At 43.9% G+C, this 26,126-nt stretch overlaps 1 protein-coding gene across 8 annotated transcripts in view; it reads right to left on the bottom strand.

Moving 5' to 3' along the window:
- The window catches only part of Mprip (myosin phosphatase Rho interacting protein), a 131,520-nt gene that overhangs the window by 88,393 nt on the left and 17,001 nt on the right, over positions 1-26,126 (bottom strand). For all 8 annotated transcript variants that reach the window (XM_026780129.1, XM_005349968.1, XM_026780131.1 and 5 more), the window contains exons 2-3: positions 5,997-6,074; positions 3,952-4,017 (exon numbers count right to left, since the gene is read on the bottom strand). In XM_026780129.1, the coding sequence (XP_026635930.1) occupies positions 3,952-4,017; positions 5,997-6,074 (144 nt within the window). The remainder of the gene's footprint in view (positions 1-3,951; positions 4,018-5,996; positions 6,075-26,126) is intronic.

Raw genomic sequence — 26,126 nt, forward strand, 5'->3', positions numbered from 1 at the left:
GGAGGGAGGGAGGGAGGGAGGGAGGGAGATGTATAACAGAAAAATGACAACTTGAAACAGATTGTGACTAAGTGTTAAGGGAGGAAGTCAGCCATTAAATGCTACAACTTACTGGTGCAGTCAGTCTGTTGGGAAGGGCAGGCTACCAGTGAGGGCTGTCATTTAGTCAGCATAACAAGAGGACCAGAGGCAGTCACAGACTGCTGAAAGATGCTATTTTTAGATGCAAGCACCCAGATGGGGGTACTTCATAAGTACCAGGATCCAAGAATGCCATAGGAAATATGGATGTGCTGGGCGGTGGTGGCGCACGCCTTTAATCCCAGCACTCGGGAGGCAGAGGCAGGCGGATCTCTGGGAGTTCGAGGCCAGCCTGGTCTACGAGAGCTAGTTCTGGGACAGGCACCAAAGCTACAGAGAAACCCTGTCTCGGAAAAAAAAAAGGAAATATGGACGTGTTCACTGAGTGAGTTGCACACACAGGCAGGAGAGGTACAAAGGGTCCCACAGAAACCTCTCAAGATGAAGAAAGGCTGTAAGATAACCCTAGTCTGTCATCTATTATCCCAATCCAGAAAATGGGTAAGTTCTGTGTCCTGTGTTAATAATTAATAACAAATCAAACATTTTAAGTTTAAGAAAATGTAAATAAGTCACCGGCCAAATCATTCAGACTTTCTTAGCCTGGTCATTACAGAAACTTTAAGCTGATTCTCCTTTTTGTGGGCGATGTCTTATGCAGCCTTGGCCTCCCACTGGTATATACCAATAGCATCACTGCTCTAGTTGTTTCAACTAAACCACACAACTGCCATAGCCTTGAGGCACACTAACCCTACTGAAGACCATGGCTCTAAAAGGCAATCAGAAAGAACATAGTAAAAGTTCTCATGAGAGCAAGCACAGGCATCTATCTATTCTCAGGTCTCATCCAAATGGGCAGAGGGTGGTAGAGGACGACATGTTTTCTTGCCCCAGGGAATGGTTACAAAGGGTAAACAACCCTGACATGTTGCAGACCAGAGGGTATGGGTAAGTTCCCCTCACCCTCAGTCCTACCAAGAGGAACCCTCATGCTACTTCCTTCCTGACTTCTATTGAAATGGCCTCTTCCTTCCTGGCCCCTATCCTGACTAACTCCTATTGCCTGGTCTTCACTGTGGTGGCCTCCTTTGTAGCTTTTATGTGAGCATCCTGATGCAACATGGAAAAGTCTTACAAAGTGATACTTTAGAAAACATTTCAACATGACTGCCACTGCTGGTTCTGTCACTTCACTCTTAAAAGTACTAGGCCATGTGCACTACCCTGGTCTGGGAAGAAAAACATCAACTGGCTACATGATTTGTCTTTCCAGATACAAGACCATGTAAAAAATGGCCCATGCACAAACACTTTCGGAACTGGATGCCCCTCCCCCACCCCGAAATGTCCTTTCTTCAAATTTTTCCTCCCTTTCTTTTTCACAGTCCTGACACAGAGTCACCTCTGCCTTAACCCATATCCTGTACACTGGCTATTTTATTTTAGTTTTCCAATTTGACATAAGTTCAGAGTCATCTGAGAAGAGGGAACCACAATTAAAAAAAAATGCATCCATCTGACTGTCTGGTAGGCAAGTTGGTGGGGCATTTTCTTGATTAATATGAAAGGGCCCAGTCCACTATGGGCAGTGGCACTTTGGGCAGGTGGTCCTATGTTGTACAAAAGTACCAACTGAGATCAAGTCCATAAGCAGTGTTCCTCACTGATCACTGCTTCCTTTCCTGTCTCCAGGTTCCTGCCCTGCTTAAGTTCTTTGTTTGGCTTCCCTCAATGATGGACTATGATCAGGACCTGTAGCCAAATAAACCCTTTCTTTCCCAAGTTGTTTTTAATCATGGTCTTCATTGCAGTAATAGAGATCAGGTTTCTGGGAGATGCTATGGACCAAAAGGTGTCAGTACACCTGGCTCAATGGTCTTATTAAGAAGCACTGTTAAGGGCAGCAGCAATCGGTGCTGGTGCCCAGCAGCCACTCTCTTTGTGCTGATGTGACTGAATCAATGGAATAATGAATTCTTCTAGGTTTCAGTGGGGCCTATATAAAGAATCCCTGTGCTGACTGTCAGACGCTCATGGTCTGAACCCAACAAGATCATAATCAAACGACCTCTAGAGATTCCAACACTCTTCACTAGTTACAGAACTTAAGACCGGGGCTTATGGGAGACCTAACTCCTATCCCAGAGCTGCTGCCCACTGAGAGCTAAGACAGGAGGACAGCAAGAGAGGAGTAGAGTCTGCCGTCTGTACCTCCTGAACTCGGAGAAGAACATCATGCATGTCTACCTGTTCCTGTTTCTAGCTGGGTCACTGTCAGTGCCCACTTCAAATTACTCTGGCTCACAGATGACTCTTGAGCAAAACCCCCTGTGTTTCACTCTCAGGTTCATTAAAAGGAACAATGGGGAAAAAATCTTAAGCAATCTAATGAGGTGACAGTTATTGGTGGGGGGGGCTAGAGGTACAATATCATGCCCATTAATGATCTCAGAATAAAATGAGTGAGATGCCACATTAAAAAGCATAGGTGAAAAGGGGCCTGCTCGGCACATGTGAATGCTAATGATCATTTCCTAGATCCTAGTGTCCTAACCCTCTGCAAAGTCCCTGGAGACAGTTAACTCACACTATAGGGTCTCACAGCATCAGAGTCAAGAAACCTGCTCTGGGCCGGGTGGTGGTGGTGCACGCCTTTAATTCCAGCACTTGTGAGGCAGAGGCAGGCGGATCTCTGCAAGTTCAAGGTGAGCCTGGTCTACAAGAACTAGTTCCCAAACAGGCTCCAAAAGCTACAAAGAAACCAAGAGAAACCAAGAGAAACCAAGAGAAACCAAGAGAAACCAAGAGAAACCAAGAGAAGAGAAGAGAAGAGAAGAGAAGAGAAGAGAAGAGAAGAGAAGAGAAGAGAAGAGAAGAGAAGAGAAGAGAAGAGAAGAGAGAAAAGAAACCTGCTCTGGGTGCAGCAAGTGGACCAATCTATTTGAAACAGCATGACTAGACTTTCCTGGGGGTCCCAGTCTTCACAGGCACCACAGTGCATACCCGCACACACTTGTCTACTCAAAAGACAGAGGAGGAGGCATCCAATGCTTCATTTAGGAGAGAGTAATTTCCTTTAGAGAAAAGGGAGGTGACATGGGTAGAAATAGAGGCAGGCATTCTGTTCTACTTGACTGGACTGAGGGTTTGGCCTTGGAACAAGAGCAGCAAGCACTTAGCCCACCCATGATGCAGGCAGAAAACCAGATAGTGAAAGAGAAGAAAGAAGGTCTTCTGCTCTGATCACAGGACTGGTAGACCTCAGTGCCAGCTAAAAAGAAATCTATAGCCGGGCGGTGGTGGCGCACGCCTTTAATCCTAGCACTCGGGAGGCAGAGGCAGGCGGATCTCTGTGAGTTCGAGACCAGCCTGGTCTACAAGAGCTAGTTCCAGGACAGGCTCCAAAGCCACAGAGAAACCCTGTCTCGAAAAACCAAAAAAAAAAAAAGAAATCTATACCGATATCTAGTGGGACAGTCCTAGGAAGACAGAACATAAGCCTGCCTGTCTCCACTCAGGCCTGTAGGAACACCATCTCTGCAAGCCCTGCTGATCTCCAGGACTTTCCCCAACCTTGAACAAAAGTTACTTCATTCTTCACTGTTTCCTCTTACCAACAACTGCTTTGAAAGAAAAAAACAAAACAAAACAACAACAACAAAAAAAAAAAAAACCAAGCAAGCCTGAAGCACAAGATCTGGGTTTTAGAGTATTTTCTACTTTGTACTACAAGTCCTTTAAAACATCCAAGACTCCTAAACAGAAGCCTGAGTAGGGCTACATTCACATATGATGTGGCCAGCAGTGCCACAGCTGAGGAGCCTGAGGAGAGCATGGACAGGATCAGGGAATACTGAGGACACTTACCATCTCATCCAGGGCGTAGCGCAGAAGGCCATGCTCATACAGGATGAAGAATCGTCGCTGCCATTTCTGCAACAGAACACAGAGCTGGGGGTCAGGTCTCCTGGCCCTGGGTCTCAGCTGGCAGAACCCTAATATCTGACACACATAATCTAAGGAATGCTGGTTCTAACTAAGGCTTTCACTTCTGAAGTAGATGGCAGGAGGAATGAAACCAGATTGTATATGTATAGTGATTCATTAGCCAGGTGGGGTCAGGAGACAGGCCTGGCTAATCACAAGTGACTAATGCTTCCAGATGCTCCATGAAGCTTTTAAAGTTGGAGCTTTCCTTGGAAGTTAGAAACCGTTATATGGTCACTTTTCTATGTTCCTACTGGCAATCAATAGAGCATTTTCATAGAATGTTTGTCAATTGACTGGATGAATAATCTAATGTGATCTGGAATAACGTGAGGATGTAGGGATGGTGATAGACAGCATCCCTTCCAAGAAAGTCTGGGAAATGGTATAAAATGGTTTGGTTTTGTGACTGTCAGGGAAAGAAAGTAGACAGGCAAGGCTGAGGAATTCAATAGTAGTGGAACAAGCTAACAAAAATCAAACAGAGAAGAGCCCCAACAAAGGCCTCCAGTGGTGTTACTGTGGTCAAATGAAAAGGACAAATAAACACATCATCTCTCTGTGTGAAGGGTCTTGCCTACCCCCAATAAGGCTGTGAGTCTAAATCATGGCTCACAGACAGGCATAGCTCCCACCACAATCCCTCAGGGTGATTTCAGGAGGACTCAAGGTTCTATTCTCAACATTTCACAAAGTCCAATAACAAGTAAATTTTGACTAGCACTAAAGCCACAGAATTAGTGTGGCAGTGGTGGTGCACTCCTTTAATCCCAGCACTTGGGAGGTAGAGACAGGTGAATCTCTGTGAGTTCAAGGCCAACCTGATCTACAAGAGTTAGTTCCAGGGCAGCTAAGTCTGTTACATGGAGAAACTGACTTGAAAAACAAACAAACAAACAAACAAAAACCCAAAAGAAAAGAAACAGAATTAACTACAATGTATTTTTCTTTGCTCTAGGCAAGAAAAATTAATTTTTAAAAAATGGTTTTTTCATTGCAGCCAAAAAAATGGCATTTCTGGTTCATAGAGACCAGGAAAGGCACTTGGCTCCCTGTGTACTGCATTCTAGCTGGAACCACTGGCCACTATGAGGTAAAAACAAGACTTATGGGGCTATGCAGAGAGGACCTGCTAGGGCTGCTTCCAGGCTGCAGTTCTAAAACAGGCTACTGGCACCTGTTTTCCAAAAACATTTCCAAGGTTCCTATGTGTTATCTTTGAAATCAGAATTTACTCCAGAAGGAAGCCCAAGGACCAGAACACAATGTTATTAGTTCTGTAGGCCAGAGCATGAAGTCATTAGGCCGTACCTAGGCGAGAAGGGATGAGAAGAGCTAGGGCAACTGTCTTAAGTACAACTAGAAAAAGGTGTATGGAAAAGATGCCCTGATTGGGGCTAAATCCCTGATGGATTGTTCAGGGTTAATAAGCAAGCCTCTGGTCAACAAAGAGTGTCTTTATTCACCCTTTAGCTCCAGAAGAGACCATATCCAGAAGTCAGGACAATGTCTGAGAGCAAGTCAGAGAGCAAGGGTGTCTAAGCCTCAGCCCTTTATCAGGACTCACAGTGCTAAGTCCCCAGTTCAGAAGGAACTGCCTTGGTTCTGAAGGACCCGGGAGCTAGGAGAACATGCTGCAAAGATGTACTTAGCTGTTTTTTCTTTTCCATTTGACTACTTTCAGAGTCCAGATGACCCACAACAGGTGACACCCATACAAGAATGGTACATTCTGAAACAAGGACTCTATATATGCAAATAGAACTTTCTGAGACTTCAAAGTTTACAAAATGTTGGATCCCTGCTGACTTTGTCACTCAGGTTCCAGTGCTTCCCTCCCTAATTTTTTTTTTTTTTACCAATTTTGCTCTCAAATGAACCTCCTAGTTTTTCCCACTCTTAAGAATTTCCTCAGGTATCCTTACCCGAGACCGGTGCACTGGGTTATCAAAGTCAGTGCCATCTGGAGCCAGGAGCAGCCAGCCACCATAAATAGGTTTAGCCTAGAAGAGAAAAAGGATGGAAGGTTATCAGCAGCATGGGACCAAAGACAAGAGAGCAGGGAACACTGACAAACAGGATGTCATCTACCACTCCCCAACACAGGCTACATATCTAAACAGGTGTCTAATTTAAAAGGTTACAGGATTACATAGTATGCTTAGGGGAACCCAGAACCCAGAAGGCATCTGAAAACACACAAAGTAAAAGAACCCTAAAGACACAAGTTTCTTACAAACACACCAAGACAGGAAAGGGTGACATTTTAGTCAATGAATGGGGCCTGACTGAGCATCAGGAATAGTGTAAATGATACAGCCCCAAACTCCCATCCTGAAGATGTAAAGCAGAGCCTGGTAGAGATTTGAAACCCGTCAAATATTCATCAGCGCCTATGTGCAATCAAGGGTAAGGGGAAAGCTCTGGGCTTTGCCACTGAGCTGCTGAAAGGCACGACATCAACAGTCCTAACTCTACCTCATGAAGCTTCTGTGATAATGTAGTTGAAAAACAGCATGGAAACCAGGTGAGGTTTTTACGCCTGTAATCATAGCACTGGGAAGGCTGAGGCAAGAGAATCACCATAAGTTCCAAATCAGCCTGGACTACAGAGGGAGACTGTCTCAACAAAATAAATTAGTACAGGGAGGCAAAATGATGCACCTGGAAAACGGCCTGGCAGTTTGGAAGAGGTTGAATATACAGCTACTGTGAGCCCCAGCAATCCCATTGCTAGATAATAAGCGTGTGAGAAAAGCACACAAATGAAAACCTGCACTGCAGCATCCTAAGAGCACTGCTCCCGATTATCCAAGGTGCTACAAATAAAATGCCCACAAACCAGTAAACGGTTGAATATCTGTAGTCCACCCACACAGTGACTGCACAGCATGACACAGACAGAGGTTTTGATGAACACAAAAGGCATGTGAACCTCAAGAACATTGCATAATTGAAAGCAGTCAGACAGAAGGGCCTACATATTATAGAATCCCATTCACATGAACTATTTGGAACAGACAAATCCACAGAACAGAAGGTAGCCCAGGAGCAAGAGGAAACAGCACTGGGTTTCTTTGGAAAGTGATAAAAACCTTCTGGGAGAATACTAAAGATTGCTGCAGAGTACTATGAATATGCTAAAGCTAGAGAACACTACAATTTAAAGGGGTGAATTTTACATCAATTAAACTACATAAAGAAAAAACATCAAGCATTTTTGTCTGGCCTATAAAACCTCAACCAATGTTAGGCATAGTTATACTTTTATTGTCCAATGCATTGCCCACCAGAGACCCTGGCAAAAGGAGTACAAGGTGCTTAATAAGAATGAGACTTAATAAGTAACTCTTAATAAGAATACGACTACATCCAGTTGGTGAGAAGAGGTTGGCAAAGGGACAACTGAGCCAATGTACCTTCTGCCATTTGGGGGGTAGTGACAAGAAAATCCAAACCTTCTTACTGCATCACACGATGATCTCCGAATAAGCCATGGAGAAAGGAGGCTCTCTTAATATATTTTTTATTTAACATTCTGCAAACCGGGAGGCCCCATCAGGTCACGCCATTTAGCTGTGGAATCTGTGACTCAAGAGAGGGCAATCTGCTTGCTGCAGGTCAGATAGCCTCCACAAAAAGCCAAGAATCCTCCCATTTCTCGGCTTCTTTATAAGAGTCTTTAACAACGTCCTCCCCACCCCACCCTCAAAAAAAAATCAACTATGACTTTTCCCCTGAGGAGAGTGGGTAGAAAGAGATGTGAGCTGGGATAGGGGCAGGCTGCTGGAGAATGACAGAACCTTGCTTTGATGGAATGCAGGAGTACTGGCGAAGGCCCAAGAGCTAAATGGACACTAGCAGTGCCCAGCCAGCTGAACATGTTCCCTTCTCCCTGTAAACATGATGAGTGCACACTGTAAGCAGACCATCCACAGCATAGGAAAATTAGAGCTTGGGTGAGATGGCTCCCTGAACCCTGTGGATCATGGCCTCCATCAAACAGGCTACCCAGTTTGATTGTGTGGCATCTTTTTGGCTTATGGCTGCAGGACTTTAGGTGACATTAGATTAGGTATATCTATGTGACCTTCCCCAAAGGGGACAATGGGGATCTTAGTAATTGGTGTAAATAGCCTCAAAACCCAGACCATCCTGGTTCAAGTCCTCACTGGCATCACTGGTCACTCAGGAAACTTCTGCCAGACCTACTTTGCATGGCCCTGTACTACATACTAGAGACCAACTAGAACTTTCTGGGACATAGTCACAGATAAATCCTGGTATCTCTAGAAAACAGCTTTTGGTAGGCAGCCACAGAAGTAGAGGGCCAGAGTAAGAAATACAGCACCAGAAAGAGCTGTCAGGGAAGTTGGTGCCTGAAACACAAAGGCTGATCTTAAGGGACACAGAACAGCTTACTACAATACCTGTGACGCCTGGAGCTGGGGCTAGCCAGGCTGGGGAGACAGTCAAGGGTGCAGGGTGACTGTACTGACAACTCCATCTCTATAAATAATCAAAATCACTGAGTTTTGCACTTTAAACATTTCAATTACATGAATTTTATCTCAAGAAAACCATTCTTAAAAGCATGCAAAGAGAATTCTCTTCTAGGATCTAGCCCAGCAAGTGTCATCCCCCTCCCTCTTCCCAATCCCTCTATCTATGCTTTTACTACAATCCACAAGATCTAGCCCAGGGACACAACCAGTGGCCCAGTTTAGTCTAGGTACCCACTGACTGTGCAGGACCCAAGCTCCATGCCCCTGCCTAATCTAACCACCTTTATCCATGACAAAGCCAACCTCTAGGTTTTCCCCAGGACTTGCCCTGCCTGTAACTACCCACGGGTTCCTCTTGTACCACTTGCAATCACCCCACTTGGCATATAGACCTCCCCAGGTCCTTCTCCAGGGTCTTGACTGGTGGTGCATCTCCTTGATATCCCCAAACAAACCTTTTATGCAACCTGCCAGATCTAGCCTGGGTCCAACATATAGTGCACCAGCCTAGTCTGGCCTCCCCTGCCTGTACCAAAAACTGACTTCGAGGTTTTGGCCAGGACCCTTCCACTTATCCCCCAAACCACAGGATGCTCCCACACCATATCCTATCTTTCCACCCAGTCAGGTCTAGCCCCACACTCCAGGGTGGGACCAGAAAGCACATCGTACACATTAGCCCCGTCCCTTCTGTCCGCTTAACTTCATTCCATCTAAGACATATCCAATCTCTAGGGCCAAATCACCTGTATATCCTCTCATCGGCCCCAAACCTGGTTTATCCATAACAGACTCAGAACTAATAAAAGAAGTCCATGTGTGCAGATCTCATCACAAAAATGCCAACAATATGAAAGATCAGGTCAATATCCTCTCTCTAAAACCTACAAGTCCCATAGAAATGTTTACCAATGAGAATTACCTAGATGAACTCCAGGATACAACTCCAACATCAACAATAACAGGAACTTCAAAGAACTCAAGGGGTCTGAAGAAGACAAAGAAACACACTCAAGGAAATTAAGGAGAAAAGAGCTGAAGGTTATTCTCCTGATCCATGACCAAGAAAACACAAACACATCTCAGCTTAAAAAAAAAAAAGGCACCACCTTAAAGTAAAAGTATGATTAAGAGTACGCCAATCAAACGGGAGAGGAAGCAAGCATCATTACACTAATATATGAGAGCACAGACTTCAAACTCAAACTAATCAGAAGAGACAGAGGGACACTTCATTCTAACCAAAGGAACAGCTAACCAAGACAACATTAGTATCTTATAATGTATCAAACTCTGAGGCACCCAATTTCATTAAAAATCTATTACTGGAAAAAAAAATTAAAAAAATCTATTACTGGGCTTAGAGACACAGCTTAACATTCATTAATAATGAGTACTCTATTTCAATACCCCAATTTCTCTAACAGATGGATCATCTGGATAAAAAATAGACAAAACATCAGTATTAATTGATATATCATATGGAATTAACAAAAATATCCATGGAATATTCCACTCAAATACCGAACACACAGCAGCACATGGAAGCTTTTCTAAACAGACCACAACCTGGTACACAAAACAAATCTTTATGAATCAAAAAGATAGAAACCACTCTTTTATGCTATCTCATCACAATACAATAAAAATTAAAATCAACAGCAAACAAATCTGTAGCAAATACACAAATTCATAGAGATTAAACAACTCATTACTGACTGATGAATAAGTCAAAGAAGAAATCAAGAAATAAAAAAACTTCATGGAACTAAATAAAAATGAAAACACAATACAACAGAACCTCTGGGACATAGTGAAAGCAGTTATATGAGGAAATTTATAAATCTAAGTGCCTATATTAAAAAATCAGAAAGAGTTGAACTAAAAAGTTGGATAAACAAAAACAAATCAAATTCAAACCCAGGTGACAGCAAGAAATAATAAGAACCTGAAATCAATGAAATAACAAAGAAACAATGGCTCTAAGAACTGGTTCTTTGAGAAGATAAACAAAACTGACAGCTCTTTGGCCCAACTAACCAAAAGGAAAGAGAGGATCCAAGTTAACAAAAATCGGAAATGAATAGGGAAACATATTAGACAACAAAGAAATCCATAATATTATAAGGGAGTAGTTTTTTTAAATAAAAAAAAACCCTGTACTTCATATTAAGCTGGAAAACCTAAAATGACTGGATTTCTAGATTCAAACAGACTACAAAAATTAAACCAAGAAGAAGTCAGACCCACAACAGATGAGGACAATGAAATACTAATAAAAACCTTCCTGTTTAATAGAAAAAGAAGTCCAAAGCCAGACAGAATCACAGCAGAATTAACTTTCAATGATGTACAGCTAATGTTTCTTTCTTTTTTTTTGTTTTTTTTTTTTTTTTTTTTTTCGAGACAGGGTTTCTTTGTGGCTTTGGAGCCTGTCCTGGATCTAGCTCTGTAGACCAGGCTGGTCTCGAACTCACAGAGATCCGCCTGCCTCTGCCTCCCGAGTGCTGGGATTAAAGGCGTGCGCCACCAACGCCCGGCCAGCTAATGTTTCTTAAGCTATTCAAAAAATAAAAGAAACATAAGGAACCCTCCTAAATGCCTTCTACAAAGCCAGTTAACATTTCAATGCCTAAACCCGGAAAAAATAACAAAAAAAGAAAACTGCAGGCCAATTATCCCCAATGAATTAAAAAATGTTCATTAAATAATTCTTTCAAACAGACTACAGACATACATAAAAAAGATTATCCAAGCTGGGCGGTGGTGGCACACGCCTTTAATCTCAGCACTCGGGAGGCAGAGGCAGGTGGATCTCTGGGAGTTTGAGGCCAGCCTGGTCTACAAGAGCTAGTTCCAGGACGGGCACCAAAGCTACAGAGAAACCCTGTCTCAGAAAAAAAAAAAAAAAAAAAAAAAAGATTATCCACCATGACCAAATTGGTTTTTTTTTGTTTTTGTTTGTTTGTTTGTTTGTTTGTTTTTGTTTTGTTTTTTTGGTTTTTCGAGACAGGGTTTCTTTGTGGCTTTGGAGCCTGTCCTGGATCTAGCTCTGTAGACCAGGCTGGTCTCGAACTCACAGAGATCCGCCTGCCTCTGCCTCCCGAGTGCTGGGATTAAAGGCGTGCGCCACCATCACCCAGCTTTGACCAAATTGGTTTTATCCTTGAAATACAGGGATGGTTAAACATATACAAGTCAACAGATGCATTAAACTACCTAAATGGGTTTGAAAGACAAAATTCACATGATCACCTCAATAGACGTAGAAAAAGCTTTCTGACAAAATCCAACATGCTTTCATGATAAAAATTGTAGAGAGAATAGGGCTACAGGGAACATATCTCAACACAATAAAAATTATACCATACCCACAGTCAACATCATCCTAAATAGAGAAAGTCTTGAAGCAATCCCACTAAAGTCATTCCTACTCCTTTTCAATATTGTGCCTGAAGTACTTACTAGCTGGCACAATAAGGAAAAAGAAGGAAATTAAAGGCATACACATAAGGAAAGAAGCCTGACTATCCCTATTTGCAGATGATATGATACTAAAGAAATCCCAAAAATTCTACCAGAAATTTTCTAGAAATGATAATGAAATTCAGCAACGATGCAGGATAATCACCCTGCATACATCAACAGCTTTTCTATACACCAGCAAACACACAGAGGAGGCCATGAGAACATACCCTTCACAATTGCCTCAAAGAAAGTAAAATATCTAGAAATAAACCTAACCAAAGAAATGAGGAACCTCTACAATTAAAACTTTAAAATTCTGAAGAGATAAAAACACTAGAAAATGGAAAGTTCATGGATCAATAGAAATGACATTATAAAAATGACAATCTATATAGAAACTATTCTCAAATCAACACAATCTCAATCAAAATCCCCATCTCATTTCTCACAGAAATAGAAAAAAAAACTATCCTAAAATCCATATGAAATCACAATAGACCACAGATAGCCAAAACAATCCAGAGCAAAAAGAACAATGCTGGAGAAACTGGCCTTCCAGATTATAAGATATATCACAGAGCCAGAGGAACAAAAGAATATGGTATAGGCACAAACATCACGTAGAGCAATGGAAGAAAAAAAAAATGAAGACCCAAACATGAGCGCATATAACTTCAGCCACCTAATATTTGACAAAGACACCAAAAACATAAGCTGGAGAAGAGAAAACATCTTCAACAAATGCTTCTAGGAAAATTGGATATCAACATGCAGAAAAATGAAATTAGATCTGTGTCTATCACCTTGAACAAAAACTAACTCCTAAAACACTGAAATAGCTAGAAGAAAACATAGTCACTATTCCAATGATATAGGTGAAGGAAAAGAACTTCCTGAATAATTCAAGAATTAAGGCCAACAACTGGCAAGTGAGGTTCATAAGACTAAAAAGCTTCTGCAAAACTAAAAGAACAATCGATAGGGTGAAGAGGAAGCCCACAGGGTGAAGAATCTTAACCAGCTATAAATCTGACAGAATTGATATCCAGACTTGAACTCAAAACAAAACAAACAAAAAACACACAAAAGAAAGAAAAAAAGAGTCAAATAAACAAGCAAGTGCAAATGAGTTATTAAAAAAAATGGGCTGGGTGGTTATGGTGCACACTTTTAATCCCCACACTCAGGAGGCAGAGGCAGGCGATCTCTTGAGTTTGAGATCAGCCTGGTCTACAAAGTGAGTTCCAGGACAGCCAGGGCTCACAGAAACCAACAGTATCATTACTGGCCTTTCACCACTAGTGATTTGTACAATTGTCATTCACAAAATTCCCCCTTCTCTGAGAATCCAAATGACCTCACTAACCTCTTGGAAACTGTACTCTTTATCTATCTCCCTACCTGGGATGACTATCAGCAGCTGCTGCAGGTCCTGTTTACCACTGAAGAAAGAAACGATCATCAAGAAGCCCGCAAAGTTGTCTCTGGACCCACTGGGGAACCCATTGAGGATTCAGCCCTCAAAGATGCAGGGTTCCCCACTGTCCAGCCAGAATGGGATCATAACAAGGCAGAAGGTAAGAGGAGACTCAAAGTCTATTGCCAGATTTTGTTGGTGGGTCTCAAGGCAGCTGCCAAGCAGCCAACCAATATGAGTAAGGTTTATGATGTGAAACAGTCCTACAGCCTTCCTAGAACGCTTGCAGGAGGCCTTCAGGCACTATACTCCCTATGACCTGGAGGTGCAGGAGACAGAAACATCCTTGATTTTCGCTTTTATGAACCAGGTAGCTCCAGACATAAAGAAAAAGCTCCAAAAACTAGATAGACTGGAGGAGAGAAATATCAGAGATGTTATGATGGTGGCAGAGAGAGTTTATAATACTATAAACGTGCAGAGGAAAAAGAACTCAAAAAGGAAAAAAAAAAAGACAAGAAAAGAGCCTTGCTCAAATGTTAGAGGCACAGCAGGAACACCACCACTGGGAGTTGGCTAAGATTTTGGCCACGTCAAGAGAGATAGAAGGCCCACACCAGGGAATACGACAGGCGGCTTCTGGCCATAGAGAAGACAGAAACAAAGATCAGAAAAACCTGAGACTGGGGGGGGGAAATCAATGGCATACTGCCAAGGAGGAAGGACACTGGGCAAGAGAATGTCCAAAGAAGTAGCAAGAGACCAAAATTTTGTAGTTAGATGTGGACAGTGATTAAGAGAGTCAGGGTTCAAGCCCCCTCCCTGAACCCAGAGTAACCCTAAAGGTGGAAGGGAAGAAAATTGACTTTATGGTAGACACCGGAGCAGAAAACTCTGTTGTTAAAACCAGAGGGGCCAATATCTAATAAAAAGACCTGGGTACAGGGAGCCACGGTAACTAAACACTACTCATTAACTACCTGAAGAACAATGGATTCAGGAATGGGACGGGTAACCCATTCTTTCCTGGTGATACCAGAATGACCATATCCCCTCCTGGGCCAAGACTTCCTTACAAAGATGAAAGCACAAATACATTTTTCTAGTGACGGGGCTAAGCTACTCCACCAGAATGGGGCACCAGTCCAATTTTGGTCACCAGCACCTTAACTGAGAAATACGGGTTCCACCAGAAACCTGTGGAGCCTGATCTCTCTGTGCAGGACTGGCTTCAAAAGTTTCCCTTAGCATAGGCAGAGACGGGAAGCATGGGATTAGCATCCCACCAGCCACCTGTCTATGTGGAGATCAAGTTGGGGCAGATCCTGTAAAAGTCTGCCAATATCCCATGCCCCTCAAAGCAAGGAGGAGAATCATTCCACATGTAAGGCAGGAACTTGGGGTCCTGAGACCCATTCAGTCGGCCTAGAACACCCTCTGCTGCTGGTGAAGAAGTCTCACTCCAATGATTACTGGCCAATGCAGAACCTGAGAGAGGTAAACAAGAGGGTGGTGGATAGCCATCCCACAGTGCCAAACCCTTACACATTGCTCAGCACACTGCCCCCGACCTGGACTTAAAGGATGCATTCTTCAGTCTGTCCCTAGCCTCCAGTAGTCAGCCCTATTTCCCCTTTGAATGGCAAGACTCAAAGATTGGAATTAGTGGCCAATTAACTTGGACCAGGCTGCCATAACGATTTAAAAACTCCCCCACCATCTTTGATAAGGCTCTACACGAGGACTTTGGTGAGTACTGAGCCCAAAACACAGATATAAGCCTGTTACAGTACATGGATGACCTGTTGATTGCTGCTGCCAACCTGGAAATGTATTGAAAGGGACCAAGAACCTACTGCCAGCCCCTTGGAAGCCTGGGATACAGGGCCTCTGAAAAGAAGGCCTGGATCTGTAAACAACAGGTAAAGTACCTGAAGGAGGCCAGAGATAGCTCTCAGCCCCACCCCTGCTTCTGCTAAGCAGGTGAAGGAATTCCTAGGTACCTCCGGGTTCTGATGCCTCTGGATTCCAGGGTTTGCTGAACTTTCCAAACCCCTATATGAGGCCACAAAGGGGGAACAGATTTTATTTGAACAGAGGACAGATATAGGCCTCTAGAAGTCCCAGCGCTAGGGCTGCCGAATGTGACCAAGCCCCTCTACCTATGTGTGAATGAGCATAGGGGAGTAACTAAAGATGTGCTCATGCAGACCCTAGGACCATGGAAAGGGCTGGTAGCTTACCTATCCAAGAAACTAGACCCTGTGGCCACAGGCTAGCCCCCTTGCCTTCGCATCGTAGTGGCAGTGGTCATGCTAGTTAAGGATGCTGACAAACTAACTCTAGGACAAAATATCACCACCGCCATGCCACATGCATTAAACAGCCGTCTGACCAATGGTTGAGTAATGTTCGGGTGACTCATTATCAGACTTTGCTCCTTAGCCCAGCTAAAATAATGTTTCAAGTCCCAATAGCTCTAAACTCGACTACATTGCTGCCAGACCCAGACCTCGAAGCCCCATGCTACATGACTGCTCTGGGATCCTGGCACAAGCACATTGCACCTGACTGGACCTAAAAGATGCTCCACTCTCAGATGCAGAGGAGACATGGTTCATGAATGGAAGCAGCTTTGTGTGAGATGGACTAAGGCATGCGGGAGCAGCAATAATGACCAAATGAGGTGGTCTTGGGCAGAACCAATGTCGGCAGAGACTTTGGCTCAAAAAGTTAAATTAATAGCATTAACCAAGGCTTTAGAGCTGGAACGAGGAAAGAAGATTAATGTTTACACAGATGGCCACTGTGCCTTTGCCATTGCCCACATATATGGGGCCATATACAAAGAAAGGGGCCTATTGACAGCAGAGGGAAAGACATTAAAAAACAAAAATAAAATTGTGGATCTCCTGAGGACATTGTGGGCCCCCCAAAAATTGGCTATAAAACATTGCCCTGGCCAGAAGGGGGATGGCCCAATACAAAAAGGAAACAGTTTGGCTGTTCAAATAGCAATAACTTCCACTTTGGCCCCTGTCTTGGTGGACCCAGGGCCCCTGGCTTTACTGGAAGAACCAAAATACCCCCAGGGAGATCTGACATGGATGAAAACCTTCCCTATGACACAATGCCTTGGAGGATAGTGGAGATCAGCTGACAGTAAAATCACACTGCCCAAACAATTGGGCCTTCAAATCTTGCACAAAATATATTATGCCTCCGACATGGGGATTTGTCAGACGCAGGACTTGCTGAGGCATTCAGAAATAAAAATTGAAAATGGAAACCAGGTTATAGAGGATCTGGTCAACAGCTGCCAGGCCTACCAAGTGACCAATGCCATCTCCAACCCCAAAAACCCTGGAACTTGGCTCCAAGGAAGGAAACCAGTTGCATACTGGGAAGTTAACTTAATGGAAATCAAACCTGGTAAGTTTGACTATAGATATCTTTTAGTCTTTATAGATAACCTTTCTGGATGGACCAAAATAGAGACTGCCCAAACAGTGGCCAAAAAATTGTTGGAAGTTATACTACCCAGGTATGGATTCCCCACAGACAACATTCTGGCATTTGTATCTCAGGTTAACAGAGTCTAGCCACCATTTTGGGGATTGATTGAAAATTACATTGTGCATACAGATCCCAGAGTTCAGGGCAGATAGAGAGAAAAAACAGAACTCTAAAAGAGACCTTTACTAAATTAGCCTTAGAGACTGGCACAGACTGGGTTACTCTCCTTTCCTTTGCCTTATACTAAGTGAGAAACTCCCTCTATCAGATAGGCCTAACTCCCTTTGGGACCCTCCCCTCCTATTATTCCCAGCCTCCAATCTGAACTCTTGATAGAACTGGATGACTGGGACACACTTGATTTCATCCAACGACTGCAATGGACCCACAAGCATATATAGCCCAAACTCAGGGCCCTATATGAATCTGCTGCCCTCCCCTCGAACTCCAAAGGTTCCAGCCAGGAGATGGGTCTTCATTTGCCATCATCGGAAGGGGTCCCTAGAGTGACAATGATGACTATGCCCACAGTCCTAAAGGTGAGTGGAGTGGCCACCTGGGCCCATGGGTCACATGCCTAGCCTGCAGATCCATTTGCCCACCAAGAAGACTACCGAGGAGATGGGTGGGAAGCTTCACAACACTACACCAGCCCCCTGAAGGTCTGACTCAAGTGTCTTCCTGATCCTGTTAATGATGATGCTGATTCCCCCTGCACTTGCTAAAGAGAGCAATCCCCACATACCATTCAGACTGATTTGGATTCTCTTGGACAGAGAGTCATCTGACAATCTATACCAGATGACCTGCATGGCCCCCATTGAACACCTGGAGGCCTGACCTGCATTTCTGCTTCTGTAATCTGAAACATACCTATAAAGCAACGGGCTAGAAAGAGGCCAGTGAAAAAAAAAGAAAGAGGCCAGGAGGTATGGTTTTTATGTGTGCCCAGGTCACCTCAGGAATAAGCAGTGTGGAGGCCCTGACTCAAAGTGAAAAGTAGAAAGAGAGCTGGGAGTCATCCTCCTGCAAAAGTTGGGCCTGTGTCACCTTTAATGATGGAGAATGGAAATGGCCTATAAGTAAACCAGACTTGGACATCTCTAAGTATATAAACCCAATCTGGTATGGTCTCACTCTTCCGCAGCCAGATAAGCCCTGCGTATACCAGATGAAATTACCTTCACCAACCAGGGAAAACAGGACCTGTGATGGGTCATCATGCCTAAGCTGGAGTGTAATATATTATAGATATGGGGCACATGCCCCACTACTCTCGTAATTCAGCTTAACATAGAGCCAGTAAAACCATCAGCAGTAATAGGCCCCATTAAGGCACTTAATCCAAAACCTACCCTCCCATCCATGCCTCCGAAGAGTCCGGAGTCCGGAGCCCGGACCCCAGGGTTTGACCAACCTTTCACCTAAAATACCAGGTGCTTTAGTTACTGCTGCTAAGGAGCCTTTATTGACATTGCCTCAGTCCGAACTCTACCCCCTCCTGGAGCTTCTGACTAGGACTTATATGGTTCTAAACTCCTCCTACCCTAAAGAAAGTTAAGCCTCTTCAGGGGGTGAGTTTTCAAGTGATTCTGCCCCAAAGATAGGATCAAAGGTCCCAACAGCTATAAACTGATCTATGATTTGTAAGAGCTGGGGTGGGCGAGATGAGTAAGAGAGCAGGATGCCCAAGACTGAGCTGGCTCTATGGTGGCACAACAGCTCCTAAAGGGCAGATTTGGTACCAACAGCCTGATGATACCAGTAACCTGAAAGGCTAGCCACACAGGCAAACATCATAGTACAATGCACAGCCAAATACAGCAAAATACGCAAAGGAAGCAGCCATCCCTTACCCCAATAGAACCCTTGCAAGTGCTACTGGAAACCATCTTTAGCCCTTTAGCTATTTTCACTGAGCACAGAAAGATCCAGAGACACCTACTCTACACACACACACACACACACACACACACACACACACACACACAGCTTCCCACACACCCCCATGACTGCTGTTCTCCACAGCCACATAGGCTAGAGGGTTTGCTGCTGTCCCTCCCAGATACCCAGCCCACTCTACCACCTTATGAAGGAAGCTACCTACACCTTAGAATTCCATATCCCTTCAAGGATTGTCCTGACCATCTAGTGGCATGCCTCCATCATTAGGACAATAGCATATTTCAAAACTAACACATGCCTGTGATTTTGTCATATAAGACCCAAGGCATACCACTGCCCCAGTGACTTCCCTACCATACAACAGTACAAACCAGAGGCTATTTCTTAGGCAGGGCTCTGAAGGGGTTGCAAGCCTAGGAAGCATTCTTAAGCCTTTAGCCTTTGTTATTTTCTTTAAAAAAACAAACAAAAAACAGACCAGGCAAACAAACACCAAACAAAACAATATTAGGATTGGGCTATGGAGTCCCAAATGCTGCAAAATCTTCCACCCTCAGTTTCCCAAGGGTTGGTACGGCAGGTATGCACTACCATGCTTAGCTTCCAAAGCCTTTAACAACTGTGGCCTGATGCTCTGAAAGGTGGTAAGTAGGTCTAAAACGCTGGGCAATTCTCATAGTGGCAATTTTTTTTTCTTCTTTGGTTAGATGTATTTCCTAAATAATTGGGGGGGGGGGTGGCGGCAGTTATTTTGAAAGGAATATTTTTCTTAACTTATTTATTGGAGAGTAGACTATTAGAATAAATGAAGACAACTGTTTTTTTTTTTAATTTTTACTGAGCTCTACATTTTTCTCTGCTCCCCTCCCCCTCTCTCCCCTCTCCTTCAACCCTCTCCCAAGGTCCCAGACAACTGTTCTTTAAATATTGATTTTGTATATTGTCACTTAAGTGTTTTTTTTATTTTATTTATACAACATTCTGTGTGTATGCCTGCAGTCCAGAAGAGGGCACCAGACCCCATTACAGATGGTTGTGAGCCACCATGTGGTTGCTGGGAATTGAACTCAGGACCTTTGGAAGAGCAGGCAATGCTCTTAATCTCTGAGCCATCTCTCCAGCCCCTGTCACTTAGTTTTGTAATAGACTCAACAGGGTCTTTTTTTTTTTTAAAGATTTTATTTATTTATTATGTATACAACATTCTGCCTCCATGTATGTCTGCATGCCAGAAGAGGGCGCCAGATCTCATTACAGATGGTTGTGAGCCACCATGTGGTTGCTGGGAATTGAACTCAGGACCTCTGGAAGAGCAGCCAGTGCTCTTACACTTTTGTTTGTTTCTCGATACAGGGTTTCTCTGTAGCTTTGGAGCCTGTCCTGGAACTAGCTCTTGTAGACCAGGCTGGCCTCGAATTCATAGAGATCCACCTGCCTCTGCTTCCCAAGTGCTGGGATTAAAGGCGTGCGCCAACACCTCCTGGCCAACAGAGTCTTTTAAGAATCACGTCATCTGCAAACAGAGATGGTCTGACTCCCTCCCTCCTACTATCACTTTATGTCTTTCTCTTTTCTAACTGCTATAGCTAAGGTTTCTGTACTAGCAATGAAGGGAGAGAGTGGAAAGTCTTTTCTTGTTCCTGATTTTAAAAGAAATGTCCTCAGTAAGTTCCTATTTAACATAATTTTGTCTATAGGTTTGTTGTATATAGCCTTTATTATTTTTGAAATATGTCCCATTTATTCATAAAGTTTCTAGAACTTCTAACATGAAGGCATGTTGAACTTTGTCAAATGCCTTTTCAGTGTCAAGTAAAATAATGTGGTTTCTTTCCTGAGATTTGTTTATATGATGCATTACATTTATCGATTTACATATGTTGAACCAACTTTGCTTTTCTGGGATGAAGCCCACTTGGTTGTAATGTATGCTTGTCAGTACTGAACCTTTACAGTTATTATACCATACTGATCACTGTTGTGGTTCATAGGCACCATAGCTGGGGTAGGACTACTGGTGGCCTCCCTTCTTTAGAAGCTTGCATGGTGCCTTTGGTACTGTGAGAGCTAGTTCTCAGGGAGGAGGCTTTCTGGTCAGTTTCAGGTCATGGGCCTCTGGATTCTGTGTCTGAAGTAGGGTGGGACAATTGTCTATATTCTGTCAGGCATCTTCTCTTCTTCTAACGTGAGGGCATAATATATGAGGCTAACTGGGAACTGACCTGCATGGGTCTTCCCTGCCCCTCACTCAAGCACAGCAGGAGGAGAAGGTAAATAAGATAGAAACTCCAGACTAAGTAATCTGGATTTGGCCAAACCCAGAACTGACAGGAACTTGACTTTGTAAACTTCAGACCCTCTCCCAGTTCACAGACTGCAGCCCAAAGGAACCTTAGAAACTGAGTTATATTTTAAATAAATGCTGATTGGTCAGTAGCCAGGCAGGAAGTATAGGCAGGACAACCAGACAGGAAGTAGAGGCAGGTCAATGAGAACAGGAAAATTCTGGGAAGAGAAAAGCTTGATGCACAGTCCTGGCCCAGCCACAAAAGAATCAAGATGTGACTGCCTTGCTGAAAAAGGTACTGAGCCATGTGGCTAACACAGATAAGAATAATGGGCTAAGCCGGGCGGTGGTGGCGCACGCCTTTAATCCCAGCACTCGGGAGGCAGACGCAGGCGGATCTCTGTGAGTTCCAGGCCAACCTGGTCTACAAGAGCTAGTTCCAGGACAGGAACCAAAACCACAGAGAAACCCTGTCTCGAAAAACCAAAAAAAAAAAAAAAAGGGCTAAGCCGGGCGATGGTGGGGCACGCCTTTAATCCCAGCACTCGGGAGGCAGAGGCAGGCGGATCTCTGTGAGTTCGAGGCCAGCCTGGTCTACAAGAGCTAGTTCCAGGACAGGATCCAAAACCACAGAGAAACCCTGTCTCGAAAAACCAAAAAAAAAAAAAAAAAAAAAAAGAATAATGGGCTAATGTAAGTTGTAAGAGTTAAAAAGAAGCCTGAGCTAATGGGCCAATCAGTTTATAACTAATGTAGATCTCTGTGTGATTTCTTGGGACTAAATGACTGCAGGAACCAGGCAGGACAGAAAACCTCAGACAACACCGAAGTGCATAGTGTTTTAAGCAATAAGGCCTTAACTTTCACCTCTGGGGGTTAATCAAGGGCAACAGCCTGCAATGTTTTGGGAGTCTCTTGAACAATCCTGACCACCAATTCTCAAAAGACTGCTTCTCTTGCCTAGTGTTGAGGTTTTTGTCAGATCATCCTTGGCTCTTGGAGGAAGTAGTATCAGCCCAGATAATTTTATTCATTTAAACTATGTAACTATATTTATACATAGACTCTAAATGTTGCCAAAGACATAAAGTGGGCATCCACACAACATCGCTGAGAATCAGTGTGGCAGTTTTTTATAAACTAAATATGAAACTACCATTTCACCAGAACTACACCCCTGTATATTATTCTTAAAAAAATGAAAGCAATGACACACACTTGACAAATGAAAGTATGTATGACTGATAACGGCAGCAGTCCAGAAGACCTGCAGTGCAGAAACAGCTCAATAAATTCCATGGGCCATGTGGCCCACCAGTCAGCAATGGAATGGCAAGATCTACCCCATACACAACTCTCTGGGCGGACAGAGATCAAGACAAAGTGGAAGAGTCACCTCACAGGTGATGTGATATGAGATTCCACTCACAAACCTTCGAGAATTCTAGAGAAAGCCAGAACTGAACTGCTCAGATAAGCATCTGACAGGGTTGTGGGTGGGACAGATTGTGACGCTCCTGCCTACACCAGCTTCAGCAACATTCTGTGCTGTGGGGTGTTATGATAGGACACTGGGTAAAAGTACCAAGATCACCATGTCACCTTATAGCAGAAGAATTATGTACAATGATCTTGGTGTAAAGGGATTAATTAAAATAAGGTTGCTGAGCATGGTGGCACGTCTTTAATTCCAGCACTCAGGATGTAGAAGTGGTCAGAGAAACTCCACGCTAGTGTAGGTTATACAGTGAGATGCAGGCCAGCCAAGGATACATTGTGAGACCATGTCTCAACAGAATAAACAAAAATTTAAATGCAATTAAACAAGAATTTAAAACTTCACAAAACCAAATCTAATGTTTCTTCCTCCATCTTATCTATACACAGGTATAGAACACTGGCAAGAATCTGCTATAGTCCAGAACTCATAGATGTAGTCAAAAGGCCTTTGCAGTCAATCTTCAAGATCCTCTGTACAGAGTGGAATGTTATGAGCTCTACTTGCCTAGCAATAGTCTGTGGCAGCCATAGGTTCACATGCTCCATCTTGCAGGCCTTCCTCCTTCATGGTACAAGTCTCTTTAATCATCCTTCTAGAGACAACCTGGGTTGAGTCAGAAGATCAAATGTCTCCAACCAGACCAAATAGGTGGGGCAAGAGTAGAAGTTCAATAATCTGTTTCATAAAGCACAATTAAACTACTAAATAAATGCTTTTCAGGCATGGTCTGGCTTCTCGACACTGCCACCCTATCCGATCAGGCTCAAGGCACCCAGAACAGACAAGGTTGGCTCTGGCTTCCCATGGCCTGTCTGGCGCAAAGAACATGGAGGAAGCAAAGTTAGTGGCAGAATTCCTAGCAGGTTTCTGCTCCCTAGGACTCATCAGCTCCCTCAGAGAGCAAGTGGGCATGGAATGAGGAAGTGTGACTATGGGTAGCCACCAAACAATCCACGAAGTCACCATTCCCAAAACCTCCAGTCTGGTGCCTTCCAAAGGGTGTTTCACTGTCCCACTTCAGCCCCTCAAGACAGGACACCTCTGCAGGACAATAAGTCCTGCAAGTGCTTTAGATCAATTACTTTTGGAGTATGATCTGGGTTGAGATGTAATTACAGTGCCGCTCTCCTGCTCATCTCTTTCCCACACACTTGGCACTTTGGCCTTACACAGAAGAGTGCAAAAGAACTCAACCTGGCTGGGCGATGGTGGCGCACGCCTTTAATCCCAGCACTCGGGAAGCAGAGGCAGGCGGATCTCTGTGAGTTCGAGACCAGCCTGGTCTACAGAGTTAGTTCCAGGACAGGCTCCAAAGCCACAGAGAAACCCTGTCTCGAAAAAAAAAAAAAAGAACTCAACCTGTAGCAGCACCTGCTCCCTCTGAGGTCCTATCTCCCAAACCCTATCAGTTTTGCTCCTTCTCTTACAATAGCACAGTCATTACAGAGGCCTAGCCCAACCTAGTCCAGAGCTAAGCTATTGCTGCTGAAAAGCAAACACATGGGTAGATGACTCGGGGCATCCTTGCTCTGGTCAGTAACAACTGGGCTAGAAATGGAGATGCTCCCCAGGCATGTTAGGTCTACTGCTGATAAGGCCTTCCTGGGACACTGATAAGCCAGTCTGAGCCTCCAATTCTCCCACCCTATATGCCAGGTCACAAGAATAATACTGGTCAGAATCCAGCACCAAGAACACACCACACAGGCAGACAAGCTTACAGCGGGGCTGCTGTGTACACCATGCTGGCAAGAAACATGACACTGGGTGCTGCCAGTGCAATTATTCCATAGACATTGAGCTACAGAAACAACACGAAGTAGAGCAAGGTCATCTAGTGTGATTATCATACACTGTTCAAAAAACTGCATGAAAATACATATACACTACACAGCCATTTATTCTGTGACCCCCACCAATGCACAGGGCCAGCACTTGTGCTTGAACTGTGCTCTGGTGATTGGCATCCTCTGGAGATGTTTGGTAAAACTCCCCAAGCAGCCTTTCTGAATCTGGGGGTGGATACATAAAGCACAAGAGTCTATTAAAGCAGACCACAGATGGGTAGGATGTAGACGTGCTTATAAAATATGCCAGGATGGGTAACTGGGGGTTGCTGTAGTTAGAACCTGAATGCTTCCAAAGGCAAAATCACAGCGAGATGTTACTGGGAGAAGACGAAACTTTTAGGTGGTAAGGCCTAGGAAGGACAGTCCTTAGGTCATTGAAAATGTGCTGCCATATATGAACCAATTCAGAGCATGCTGGTGGCCAGAAAGGGTAATGTCAACAAAATCTGCAGTTACTGTTGCTCTGCATTCCTGGAACCCATCTGCCAAACCTGCATCACTAACTTGTCTCCCTTAGCTGCTGCCCTTTCTCTATCCACACTGCATTCTTCATGGCAGGATCATCACGCCCAGGTGTGTAATATTCCTTTACACTGTGTGAATATATGCTGCTGTGGTTGGTTTAATAAAAAAGCTGACTGGCCAATAGCTGGACAGGATAAGGTTAGGCAAGAGAGCCGAACTGAGAATGCTGGGAGGAAGAGAGACGGAATCTGGAGATGCGAGCAGATGCAGAGGAAGCAGGACATATAGAAAATGAGGTAACAAGCCATGGGTGACATAGCAGAGGGTAAATAAGAAAAACGGGCTAACTTAAAATGTAAGAGTTAGCTAGTAACAAGTCTGAGCTATGAGCCAAGTATTTATAATTAATATTAAATCTCTGAGTAGTTATTTGGAAAGTGTCTGCCAAGACACAGAGAAACTCCACCTACAAATGGTGCCCAAATGTTTGGCAACTATATTCACATAAAACCTGAGAGAGTTTGAGAAAAGGTTCTAGACACAAAAACAGAACCAAGAGTGGCTTCCTAGTCTCCTGTCTCTCATGCTGGTCATGGTACAGGTCACGCCTCCTGCGGGCTTGATCTACGAGTGCTCAATGAGCTAAGCTGTGTGTGGTGGGTTCCAAGTCTCTCTCACTGGCTGCAGTAAAGAAAAGTACAGGAAAGCATCTCCTGGCAGCTGCCTGTGGGAGGGAGCCAACCGCCATGCACTATTGCCATGTGCTAAACTGAGTAATGTTGGTAGCTGACATAGCAGTTTTAGATTTGCCTCATGCAATCAAAAAACAATAAAGATGCTCAGTAAAGACAGATCCAGATTAGAAAAAAAAAATCTCTAAATGGGTTACAGTGTTTAAAAATATATATAGGCTTGGGAGAGAAAAGACAAACGGTATATACAGTCATGGATTAAAAAATAGTTTTACGCTGGGAGGAGGTTGACACGCGGCTTTAATCCCATGACTCGGCTTTAATCCTTTAATCCCATCACTCAAGAGGCAGCAAGTGATCTCTGTGAATTCAAGGCCAGCCTGATCTACAGAATGAGTTCCAGGACTGGCTCCATAGCTATTTGGATACCTTATCTCAAAAAAAAAAAA

Source organism: Microtus ochrogaster, chromosome 7 (genome assembly GCF_000317375.1).
Source record: "Microtus ochrogaster isolate Prairie Vole_2 chromosome 7, MicOch1.0, whole genome shotgun sequence".
Taxonomy (NCBI): Eukaryota; Metazoa; Chordata; class Mammalia; order Rodentia; family Cricetidae; genus Microtus; species Microtus ochrogaster.